Raw genomic sequence first — 13,298 nt, 5'->3', positions numbered from 1 at the left:
ATAAAAATACATGTCTAGCATTATTGATAAAATAAAGCTAAAATACAGAGGAATAACACAGAACTCCAAATTCTTGGAAAATGTATAAGATTTTATTTACTTTTCCTTTCAGAAATGAAAATTCTTATGCTTTTTTTTTTTCTTTCAACTTTAACTAATAATCATCCAAAAAGTTCCCATCTTCGTCCGATCACCAACAACCGGAGCTTTGAGCAGTGCTCAGTTGCCGTGTATCATCATCTTCTTCTTCTTCACCGGAGGTCTACTTCCACTGTTTCACTTCTTTCTGTTCTCTAATGGAAATTCACACCCTTCTGGGGAAGTTTGACTTGGCGTTTATCGATTCTCTGGTATCTATGTCGTAAGGTTTGGCAGTGTTTTGCGGGCACAGTCGCCAAGTTGCATGAAGTAGCCAAGATAAGAAGTCCAAACAACATCCTTTTCAATCTGGACCACATTGCTTTCGGTTCTGGGTATTCAATCTTTCTGACTTACCTTATTTGTAGCTATTTCTCAAACTTTTATCCGTAAAACCATTACTTGTTTTAAAACTTAAACAATAATAAAAAGAGATATATTTAATTATTCACATTATATTCTTAATATATTGTTACGTGTGAATCAAACTCTCACTTAATGTGTAGGCCCAACAACACGTGAAATATTTAATCACATAGGATAAAATGTAGAATCTCCCTTAATGTGTAGGACTAGGTTCAACCTATAAAATATTTAATTAGATGTGACAACATGTAAAAATTCTAACTCAATATCTCAAATATGATATTATGAATATTACATTCTTAACACATTTCTACGCTATTTATGGAGTATTTAATATTATTACAATAAGTCTAAATACATAATGCATACTCCAAATCTGATTTTTGCTGGAGGGGGCCTCCTCCCATCTTCTTTCCTCATTCCTATATTCACCCACATTTTGGCTATTAAGGTTTTTTTTGTTTAATTTTTTTTTACTTTCTTCAAGGTCGAAAAAGAAAAATCTACAGCTTCTGACAACCTCAGATGACACGGGCGGCACAAACAGATTCTTAGGTCGAAAGTTGTTATGAGGAAAGTGGTGGTTTTGCACAAATCACCGTGCAGAAACACGCGCCACTCACATCTACGCATGGTCCTTATGTGCCACCCCTTTCGACATCTCTTCTCGACACGTGCGCAGGATCACTGGACTTGCCACCACCAGACCTTTCAAATCTAACATTTCTAGCTGAAAAGAGACAAGTGTGTTGCCTTCACGGGCCGTCACATATTCTGAAGTCTAATGAAGTTGGTCCAAACAATAATCCGTATTTTTTCGTATCTATCTTATTACTTTCTTTTAGGGGTGCTACCCACCCCCTACGAGTAGGAGCTCCCCTTCCCTGCACCTTGCCCCTCATGGAGCGGGGGGGTGGGGTTTTCACCCTCGCCCAGGTGGGCGGGGGACGGGGGTGAAAACACTACATTTAAAATTTGATTTAAAAATTATTTTTAGACTTAAATTATATTAAATTTAAAAATTAAATAAAATTATATCAAATTTGATTTAAAAATTAAATCAAATTTAAAATTTTGATTTAAATTTTGATTTAAAACACTACATTTCTACTTTAAAAAAAACACTACATTTTATTTGATTTAAAAATTATTTCTAAGTACAAAAGAAATTAAAAATACATTTTTAGACCCAAATTATAAATTTAAATTTTGTAAATATGACTATAATTTAAAAATTATTTAATTCTTAAATTTGCTAGTGTATATTTTGTATAAATTATAGTGTATTAGTTTCTAAACTATGTAGTTTTTAAAATTTTCAATACATATTTTATGAACAAGTTTAACAATTTGTAATATATATTTATATATATACAATTTGTAAAATATAAATATATATTTATGTTTATATATACGTATAATATATATATAAATGTAAGCGGGGGTGGGGCATGGGAGGAGCGGGGTTGCTCACCCCGCCATGCGGGGGTAGAGCGGAAGCGGGGCGGGGCCGATTGCCCACCCTTACTTTTTTTTTTTTGGTTTCCTTATTGTTAATTAAAAAAAAAAGAGTTTGTCTCACGGACATTTATCTGTAGAGGTTAAGTCCTCTTTTTCTATGAAGGGTGAGGTTAAATCTCTGTTTAGACAGAGAGTATTATCTCTTGGACGTTTGTCTGTAGAGAGTATCAGCAACAGTAAATACTAGACTAATCACAAAAAAAAAAAGATACTGGTAGAGTTCCAAATACATTATTTTAATTTATGATATCATGTTTGATATAGAAATATCCTATAATGTATTTAGTCATGGATGCAAATTTCTCATATCAATGAATGACAATAATATTTCTTAAAAAAAAAAGACATAATGCATAATTAATTAAAAGTGAGTGACTTTCCTAACAGATGTAGTACTTTTGAAAAGAAGTAGATTTAATAGTATGAAAACTTTATTCGAATTTGCAAAATATACTCATTCTGTAATTCTCTATTTCCAAAGAAATGCCTCAGCATAATATATTGTTGTATACATATTGCCATATTTTAAGTTTACATAGAACTAATTTTATCTTCGTAAATATCTAAGGAACAAGAAGTCAATATTCTCCTTTTTTTTTCCTTTAATGCAACGAAAATAGAAAATTTCGAATTCAGATTTTTCATTTAGAAAACTAAGGGTTCGTTTGTTTTCAGAGATGAGATGAGATGAGTTGAGATTAAAATTAAAAAGTTGAATAAAATATTATTATAATATATTTTTTAATATTATTTTTATTTCGAGATTTGAAAAAGTTAAATTATTTATTTTATTTTGTATTGGAAGTTGAAAAAGTTATAATGATTAAATGAAATGAGATGATATGTTTTCTAAAAACAAACGAGGTTAAATCTTATGCTAAGAGGCAATTAGACTTTTGACTTATTCCCCTTAATTCTTAAAGTACCATATATATATATATATATATATATATATATATATATATATATATAAAGTAGAGTTTTTCAAGTCTTAATATTGTTTTCAAATTAAATATTATATCAAAGAAACATATGGTAAATCTCAAATCTCACGGGACCGTTACTTTTAAGTCATTTTGATTATTATTTGGAGGATTTGCCGGTAAAATGTGTTATACCAGAAATTCAAAACGATAGGCTTAGCAATAAATATGGTAGTGTTTATTTTATGTATTTGTGTTTGTTATAAAAAATATTCAAGTCAAAGCTTATTAATTGTAGGAGAATTTGTACTGTAGAAGCTGTTATTCCAAAGAAGAAAATGATCTATTTGTGTTTTGTGTTAGGGGTGGTAAGGGGTCTAAAAAATTATTTTTAGGTTTAAAAATATATTTTTAAACTAAATTATAATATAATTAAAATTATAAATTAAAATTTATACATACAAAAATAACTTAAACTCAATAGAGTTATATTTTGGATTGTCTTAACCTTCTAGGTCAATCTTTATATAGGAGGGAAGTCAAGATAATACAATAGTCATACTAAGTTTCACATTACTTAAGTATAACTATTGTATTGCTTTGACCTCTTATATAAAAATTGGCCTAAGAGGTCAAGATAATCCAATAATTTAAATACAATTTTAAGTATTTAATAAATTATATATATATCTATATACAATATTTATTTATTTATATATATATAAATATATATAAAAAATTATATATGTAGAGCGTAGGGGTGTGCAAAATTCCGACTCCGTCCGACTTCCGCTTCGACTCCGAGTCCGACTTCGACTCCGAAATTTTTTTTACTGAACACTTGCGCTCGAGCGAGGTGTCGAGCGCAAGTCAAGCACACGTTGTATTGAACATTGGCTCGAGTAACATGTCGAGCGGAAGTTGAGCGAACATCTTCCAGAGAGGTTCGCTCGAGCGATATGTCAAGCGGAAGTCGAGCGAACCTCTCTGGAAGAGTTCTGCTCGAGCGACATGTCGAGCGGAAGTCGAGCGAACCTCTTCCAGAGAGATTCACTCAAGCTACATGTCGAGCGGAAGTCGAGCGAACCTCTCTAGAAGAGTTCCGTTCGAGCGTCACGTCGAGCGCACGTTGAGCTCCGATCTTATGTCAGAGCTCCGACCTCCGATCGGAGTCGGACTCCGACTCCAGTTCGGAGTCGAAGTCGGAGCTCCAATTTAGCATAATAGGGATGGGGCGGGGCCCTATTGGGGTCATCCTGTCCCCTGCCCCCATTGGTTCTTCTCCGTGCGGGGAGGGGTGAGGCATGGGCAGAACGTGGGCAAGGTAGCGAGGTACGGGCTCCTACTGTCCACCCCTAATTTATGTGAATTTTTTTAATTATTAATAAATATTATAATATCTATTTTACGTATTATTCTCTCTTTTATAGCAATAAAGGAACTTTGAAGATGGAACACATTATTATTTCAAAAGGGTGGCACTGCAGCCTCCCATTTTGGGTCCCGATTTAGGTTTCGATTAGTGTAATTCATCTTATTTTTTTTATGCATTTTTTCATACATTTTTTAATAATCTTAAATATTTTTTAAAAAAATTAACAAAACAATACTTCCTTAATCACTTGATAGAAAAAATTATGTCGGTATACAAAGCATATGCCATTTCAAAAGACCACTCGTTCTAAGTTTGAAGGTATGTCAAGTGGTAAAACTTTGCCAAACACGTCCTTAATGGAATAAGACTTTTCAACAGTCTAAGATATGGGGCAGATTTCGACAATCCTTGGCCTGTTATCTATCTATCTATCTCGTCAGTTGCAAAAAAAGGACTCCATTTTAGAAAGTCAAATGCGTCCCCCCTAACAATTGTCTTACCGATCAACTCCTTAATTCCTCTTCCCTCTTCCCTCTTCCTCTCCAGATTATGATCCATTTCTACATCTCTCTCTACCACCACGTCTTCTTGATCCCCAAATGAAATCAAAAAACCTCTTTCCCACCCTTTTGTCACCCATTTTTCCTCTGTTGAATCTCTGCATATTCCTCATCCTCTCTTCTCCTCTACCAAGAAAATCCCAAGGTGTAGTCGACCCTTACTTCCAAGTCTGCAGTGCTGAGCCTGAAAACTGTGGTGATGGGCAACCCATCAAGTACCCATTCCACATCCGAAGTAAGCAAAACAAGTCTTGTGGGTATCCTGGATTCGAGCTCTCTTGCAATAACAATGGCCAACCCACCATCAACATCCAAAGTAACGACTATATCATCCACAACATTTCCTATGAAACCGAAATCCTTCGCGTCTCAAACTCAGACTTTTGGAAGTCAACCACCGGCTGTATTCCTTTAACTCAAAACATATCCCTTCCTGGTGCCCGGTTCGAGCTAGCACCGTCCCAAACCCATGTGAATCTGCTTTATGGTTGCAACGCTTCGACACTTGAGAGTACGTCGTTAAGGTTTTCATATCCTGGTTGTGATCATGGGGAAAACAAAAACAGCTCGGTTCTGGTACTGCCTGAAAACGACCCAAAGCTAAGGAACGTTTCTACGGCGTGCACAACTCGGTTGGTAGCACCCGTTGAACCTTATGAGCGTGAGAATCGTGATGGAATTGAAAGGTCCCTGAGAAATGGATTTTTGGTGAAATGGAAGGCCAGCGAGTGCAGCATTTGCCGGGAAAGTGGAGGGCGGTGTGGATTCAATTACAGTGAGTGGCATTTCAAGTGCTTCTGCCCTGATAGACCTCATTCTTGGCACTGCGTTTCAGGTCAGTTTTCTCTCTCTAAAAGACTTCTTCTCCTCCAGAATTATAGAAATTCAATCCAAATTTGATGGATTGGCTCTCTGTGCAAATTAAATGAGTTGCATGCTAGGCCAAGCATTGCCACTTGTCTGCGAAGTGCGTGGCTGGAGGATGATACTCTAGTGCCCCAAAAAAAGGAAACTCCTTTTTTCTTTGGGTACGTTTCACAATCATTCATTTAGGTGGATCCCATGGCTCGAGTTCACAGGACTAGATGATGAGCTATATATTATATAATAAAAAATAATTTATATAAATTTTAAATAAATAAATTTTATATCTTTATAAAAAGTAGATATTATTTTAAAAAATATAAAAAAAAAATTATTATTTATCAATAAAATTTATTGTTTTATAAAAATTTTAAATGAAATTTATCTATTTAAAATTTGTATTTAATATTATTTATATTATATATATATGAACAAAATAGACTCATGTTAAACTCTGGAATTTCGATTCCAACCTACCAGCTGCCATTTAATATTATCACGTTCCAATGCTAGAATATAACTTAATTGCTTTTTATTTTATTAACTGTACTGAATTAGACTTCTGACTTGTGTGGTCGTGGTCCCATAGGCTGTACTTAAATTTTAGGAGAATACAAATTGTAGATGATATTGCTTTATACACAACTTCTCATGTGTACACGGTATTTTTTTCTCCGAGGCAAAAATTTAATAAAACCCTTTATTTATTCGAAAGTCATATATAGGACCATAGTGATCATGCATCAAGTTTTTAAAGTCTTTATCTTACGATTGCATAGGAATCACAAACCCCTAGTTGATGCTTGAATCGTAGACTTTCAAAGTCAATTACCGGCTGCCATTTTGATGGCAATTTCAAAAATTGATAGTGATCTGCAGGAGAGAGAACGACAGAGACGTAGGGACTTATAATTTTAATGGCGGTGTTCGATCGGTTTGTATTATATATTATTGTATTGCTTTACAATTGATAACCTAAATACATTATTTTAAAGCCACATGAGGGCGGCCAATTTGGAGATTAATTTTTAAGTTGTGTTTGAATAGTGAGATATTCTGTAAATAGTAGTGATTCGTCCAATCGAATCACCGGCTGCCTTCTTCTTAGAGGGTGGCCATCAGTAACAAACTTTTTCCATCCTTGCTCTGCTAGCTGCCTTCTTCTATCGAAAACTGAAATAATTCGTCCTTGGACAGATTCAAATAGGTGATTCAGCCATATTGACTCATGAATTAGCATTGTAAAAGAAGCAGAAAAAGTTAACCCCTCAGCTGACCTCCGAGGTTGTGTTTCTTCCCTCACCATAATTATTAGCTTTGATAATATCTGCATGTCGGTGGAGGAGACAAGGAAGAAGAAAATAGTTTGTTACTGATGGCGTTTTGCCATAGGAAGTTGAAGCTTTAGATAAGATCGATAGAGCGAGACAAGCATCTACCATGTGTTTTCAAATTAAGCATCAGTGCAACCCATTCCAATCAAACACGTACAACCAGATCATGGAAATGCCAAAACTGAGAATATTTTAGTGGTGATCAAGTGGAGGCCACTAGCAGTATTGCTCCTACGCGGCTTTGCTCTCCACCATCGCCATGTCTCTTATATGTTTCTTGGTCCTTTCCATCTTGTTCTTGAACCACGTCGTCCGGTCCCCCCACCTGATGGATTTTCAGAACTTTTTCAATTAGCTTTTACACCTACAAACTGCCCATACTTTAGCTGTGACTACCCAAGTTTTTCCACCATCTCCACAGGGCACTCCTTTTTACACGACCTCCAGCTTCATTGATTCGTTCTCTGCTCTCTCCTTCACGGTCTCTGATCTTTTGATCGGTCTTCCCTTGGATTCACTCGCAACCATGCTGACCTGCTCTTCTTTTGTAACTTCACAGCCTAGTTTTCTGTTGGTAAGATTGTTATATTAATATTAAATTTTAATGACATGACATGATATGATAATATAAGAGTAGCATATGTCTATATTTCTAGACTATCTAAAGTGCATGACATTGCCCCCATGGAACCCGTCACTGAAGCTGCCATGCATGGCAGCTAGGCTGCTACAGATCGTTCTGCTGGAACCTTTCTTCTTTTTCCTAAGCATATTGTCTATATTTCTAGACTATCTAAAGTGCATGACATTGCCCCCATGGAACCCGTCACTGAAGCAGCCATGCATGGCAGCAAGGCTGCTACAGATCGTTCTGCTGGAAGCTTTCTTCTTTTTGCTTTGACATGATTCTTGTTAGAAGAATAGAAGCAGCTTAGGAGACCTTCTAATTGAGCCTAACATTTCTATTGCACGAATGCACATGACACCACTTTGGTCTTCATAAGTTGGGTTTTGCAACACAACTTGCCAATAGCCCATTGCTTGAACAGTAAGGATGATAAACTTTACACCCCGAACTCTAATTGAATGGGTTTAAGCCTTTAAGCTGCATCTTTATTTATTTAGGTAGGCCCATAAAACGGGTAGCAATCCCTGCTAATAATGTTGACTTCGGCCAGGTGATCTGTGCCCCCCTAAAATCAAATTTTGCGGTGGCCAAGCCTGACTCTGTTTATTCCCCCCATCGGCCTCCATTTGTAACCCATTTGTGTACACATTAATAAACTTTTAGCAAACAGAAAATAAATCACTACGACTGTCATGCATCATAATTTTTTTTCCCAACTTCTTTGTATCAAATTCCTTTTTCCTCTGTCCAGACTCCCAGTACGTACATTAGTCTTCACGAGCTAGTATGTATTTTATGTGTACGACTTCTAGTCATCTAAGTCTTTATATCAGGTTCTTAGTATGTTATGGTGCTATTATGATCATTTCCAATTAGAAAAACCACCTTCGATTGCCTCCTCCCACATCTTGTAATCATAAAAATGAGCATTTTCATATACATCCTTGAAGATGGATGCTGTTTAGTCATATAGTTTGTGTAAGGTGTCTGGGATAAAAGACTACTACTTCTTTCTTCCTTTTCTTTCACCTTCGGTCTGTAGTAGCCTAGTGTGTTGCTAATTCACTTAAACTTCAATGATATTACGAAGACACACTTAAAATTTTTTATGGCATTCGATATTATGTCTCACATATCTATTTTCAGAACGGTGACAAGGAACAATATTACTATGAACAAACCTAGACCTAGTATAGAGCAAGTCCAATGAAAAAGAAAATAATCATAGCCAAAGATTGATTGAAATCTGAAAATATACTATAATCAAACCCATTTGTCTGTTTTGTTTGGAAACTTACTCCGGTGACAAATATCAAATACAAGAGGGTCAAATACAAAACTTGATTATGACATGATCATACACAGCCTCGTTTGTTTCATAATTCTTTTAAATTAACTCATCTCATCTAATTATTACAATTTTTCTAAATTTTCACATAAAAATTGAATAAAATAAATAATTTAACTTCTTCAAATTTTAAAACAAAAATAATATTAGAAAAATATATTTTAATAATATTTCAATTAATTTTTATCTTATTTTATTTTATCTCATCTCATTTTATCTATGAAAACAAACGGGGTGGCTTGTGAGAGAGAGAGAGAGCCCAGAGAAGAATGCTGAATCATGACCTTAAAGCACACATCCATGACTTCGCCACCATCATTTTCCCCCGTCAATACGTTCTCGTCACCCCGTCTCCTACTTCCCTCAAAAAGTCTCCTGCAAAACAGTCTTTGATATCAAAGTCATACCAAATCGAATGACCGGTACGTCCACGCCCCTGTAATACCCACCACGTTCAGGTTTTCCAAAGATGCCAATTGCTTTTCCACTTTATCTGGATAAACTTTTCTAAAGCTTGTGGACCATCTGATGTATCACGTTGTTTGTTTCATTATGAGAAAGACGCGTTATACAATTATTGCCGCTATGCTGTGATCTTCTTCTTCTTCTTCTTCCACCCTTGCTAGACGTTTACCCGAAAAGTAGAGAGCCAATTAAGACGTGGCTCGTGAGATTTCTTTAATTTAGTTGGTTTTCATCAATAGCATGAGTGTAAGATTGAAACTAGCCGCAAAGACTTGCACAAAAGCGGGTCAATGGGGGAAGATGTATAGGAAATTCTAGCACCTCCGTGGAGTCTTTGGATGTGGACCTGTGGTGGTATTGTTTCACATACTTGGGGTAGTCACATACTTGGGGTAGCCATGCATATATCCTTGCTTTAAATCTCGGCCTGCTTTTACTAGTGTTCTTCTTCCATTTCCAATTTGAAGGTTAACCACCGTGTTAAAGCAATTTTGGGATGGCTTCTGTCTCCAAGTCGTCTGTTTTCTTTCTGCTCTTATACCTCGTGCTGTTTTGCTCGGCTAAAGATGACAATAAAGAATGTACGAAGGAGTTTGATTGTGGAAGACCGGGCATGAAGTTCCGCTTCCCATTATTCTCCAATACCTCAAACCCAGATTGCGGCTTATTCATAAGAGATTGCGACACAAATACTCCGAAGATCCAACTTGTAGTTGGGGGCAGTGAAAGATCATATGAATTTGTACGCTTCACGTGGCCACACGTCATAGTTATCAAGGACCAACTGCTTCCCGGCAAATGCGAATTCCTAACCAATTGGAGTACTCTTCCCAGCTTTCCATCCTTCTCTCTTGAAATTCCCACACGAAATCGGACCCTGTATAAATGCAAACGCAACCGCAATGTCCATAATATTCCTCGCCCACCAAAAAGTTTTGAAAGTCATAGCTGCAATAATAATGAGTATGAAATCTGGTATAGTCATTCACAGGAGAGGCTTCCGGCCGATGCTTCTAAATCATGTTCAATTATTCAGCTCCCAATAGGCGATGATGACTGGTTAGAACCCTTTGAGTTCGAAGTTCTAGTGCGTTGGTCTGAATATTGTTTGAAGTGCCATGAAGGAGGTGGTTATTGTCAGCGTCGCAATGGTAGTGTTCATTGTGTCAAAGGTACGACTGTCGAAGTAATAAAGAGGAATGCACACAACACAAGTGTGGAAAATGAATGTAGATTTCTTTAATTTTTGGAAGTTTTAGTTATACCAAATTCATGTACAGCAAGCTTAAGTTGCTGTTTCTTATAATTTCAAGTTTAGGTTAAGGAGGAATGAATGAATAGCTGTAATATTGTTCCTAATATGAAATGATTTACAAGAGATACACAGAGTTGCTTCTGACATTAATTGCTTTGTAAAAAGAATTTCAAAGGATGCCAATTCAATTCTGCGTCAGTACGTTTATTTTCATTTTGTAAACTAACATCATGACTGCTTTGTTGTTGTATCTTCTTTGCAGAGAAGAAAAGGAAATGGGTGATACCATTAATAGGTAAGATGCCTCTTCAATCATCTTTCTTTTTTAAATTCATACTACATGTCATATGGGGTGGGAGCCCATGGAAATGAAGTGGAAAAACTTATGGAATGTTCACTCTTTTCCTGCGTTTAAAAGTTCGAATAGGAGTAAATGGAAATTTTATAGAAGAAAAAAATGAAGGGGTGGGGAATATGCTTCTTCCTTTTCTTCTTAGCATCTAGTTTGCCATTTGCAAGTCATCGTTCTTTCCCCCTTCCCTTCACTGGTATGGCTGGTTATAAATATTTAGAGCACTAACTTTATTATTTTCACGCAACAGCAAATAAATAATGGCTCCTGCTTTTCTCCAATGCTGTCTGCTATAATCCCAGATGATGGACATATATGAACACGATGCATAAAAAACTTTAGTTATATTTTCCAATTTTTGGCTTGCATAAGTTCCCTTGTGACCTTCAAAAGAAATTATTCACGGTCTCATCAATTTCCTCCAATTGCTGCCTGTCAGACAAAACTCAAATAAGTCCTTCCTTTTTCTTGCCTTAGCTGTTGTATGCCCAGTCCTCTTGATCTCGATTTGCTTGGTGGGCTTTACTATCTGGAGCTATTACAAGAAAAAGCATGCTTCTTCGAACTTGTTGGCGAGGGCTATCACATACTCAAGATCAGACCTGGAAGGGGGGAGTGTCTACTTTGGAGTGCCTCTTTTCTCCTACAGTGAACTTCAAGAAGCCACCAATAACTTTGATATTGAAAAAGAACTTGGAGATGGAGGATTTGGAACTGTCTACTACGGTAAGATGATTGCTTCAGTTCTAAAATCACATACGACCTTTATAAGCAGATGTTAGAGATAAAGTTAAACTTACAAGTGGCTATTTTTCTCAACCAGGGAAACTCCGTGATGGGCGGGAAGTTGCGGTCAAGCGCCTATATGAGCACAACTACAAACGAGTAGAACAGTTCATGAATGAAGTTGAAATCCTCACACGCTTGCGCCACACAAATCTTGTCTCCCTTTATGGGTGTACTTCGCGCCACAGCCGTGAACTTCTCCTCGTTTACGAGTATATTCCCAATGGCACTGTTGCAGATCATATTCATGGAGATCGAGCAACACCTGGTTCACTCACATGGCCTACTCGTATGAGCATAGCCATAGAAACTGCTAATGCATTGGCTTACCTCCATGCATCTGACATCATACATCGTGATGTGAAGACTAACAACATTCTCCTCGACAACAATTTTAGCGTTAAAGTTGCAGATTTTGGCCTTTCTCGCTTGTTCCCCACTGATGTCACCCATGTCTCAACAGCTCCTCAAGGGACACCTGGTTATGTTGACCCAGAATATCACCAATGTTATCAGCTTACAAGCAAGAGTGATGTTTACAGCTTCGGTGTTGTCCTCATCGAGCTCATATCATCTCTGACAGCTGTTGATATAGGTAGGCATAGGCATGAAATTAACTTGGCTAACCTAGCCATAAACAAGATTGAAAAGAGTGCATTCCACGAGTTGATTGACCCACATCTTGGCTTCCATTCAGATGATGAAGTTAAAAGGATGACCATTTCAGTGGCAAGCTTGGCTTTTCAATGTGTACAACAGGACAAGGAACTGAGGCCTTCCATGGATGAGGTTCTCAAGGAATTACATAATATTCAAAGTTGTAAGGATGTGCCGAAGGATCAAGAGAAAGCATATGAAGATGCAGGGATGTTGAATATAGACACACAAACTTCACCTGATTGTGATGAAGTTGGATTGTTGAAGACTAAACAGCTGCCACCTTCACCAAATTGTGTGACTGATAACTGGACTAGTAGATCTACCACACCCTTTAGCAGTAATTAATTTCTTCTCCATCCTGTGTAGTTTTCGAGTAGATGATAAGATTATGTTTAACACCTACTATATCCAATGCAGATGAGTGCGTTGGAGTTTCATTATCTTCTCATCTACTTGTTTAAATGGAGTTTATGATCCGTAATGTTCATATTCTAAAGCAATTTTGTTTCATTCAACCCGACTCACCCTTTATGTGTCACTTTCTTGAAAGTATTGGATTGTATGCTTTAACTTCTTAATACTTCACTGGTTAGTCAACTTTTAGTGTTTGTGGTAATGTCCAATGAAATCAAAATTTTCCATTTTATGGCTTTAGCATAATAAAACATATCTACTTATCAAATTAATTTCCATGTACTGTCATAATCAGTCACAATTCCACTA

The 13,298-nt window shown here is 36.5% G+C and overlaps 1 protein-coding gene across 2 annotated transcripts; it reads left to right on the top strand.

The window, feature by feature from the left end:
* The first annotated feature begins 4,782 nt into the window (after nt 1-4,782).
* On the top strand, nt 4,783-13,085 carry LOC108987648 (LEAF RUST 10 DISEASE-RESISTANCE LOCUS RECEPTOR-LIKE PROTEIN KINASE-like 1.1). 2 transcript variants are annotated; one of them, XM_018960591.2, is made up of 4 exons: nt 4,783-5,718; nt 11,040-11,072; nt 11,607-11,855; nt 11,953-13,085. In XM_018960591.2, the coding sequence occupies exons 1-4, from the start codon at nt 4,923-4,925 to the stop codon at nt 12,918-12,920; spliced, it is 2,046 nt and encodes a 681-aa protein (XP_018816136.2). In that variant the 5' UTR covers nt 4,783-4,922; the 3' UTR covers nt 12,921-13,085. The 2 variants fall into 2 exon arrangements, with proteins under 2 accessions (XP_018816136.2, XP_018816137.2); XM_018960592.2 differs by lacking the exon at nt 4,783-5,718 and adding an exon at nt 9,300-10,694.
* Nucleotides 13,086-13,298: the final 213 nt, after the last annotated feature.

Source organism: Juglans regia, chromosome 13, assembly GCF_001411555.2.
Source record: "Juglans regia cultivar Chandler chromosome 13, Walnut 2.0, whole genome shotgun sequence".
In the NCBI taxonomy this organism is placed as follows: Eukaryota; Viridiplantae; Streptophyta; class Magnoliopsida; order Fagales; family Juglandaceae; genus Juglans; species Juglans regia.
The sequence above is the reverse complement of the archived record's forward strand: the minus strand, read 5'-3'. Positions and strand labels throughout refer to the sequence as shown.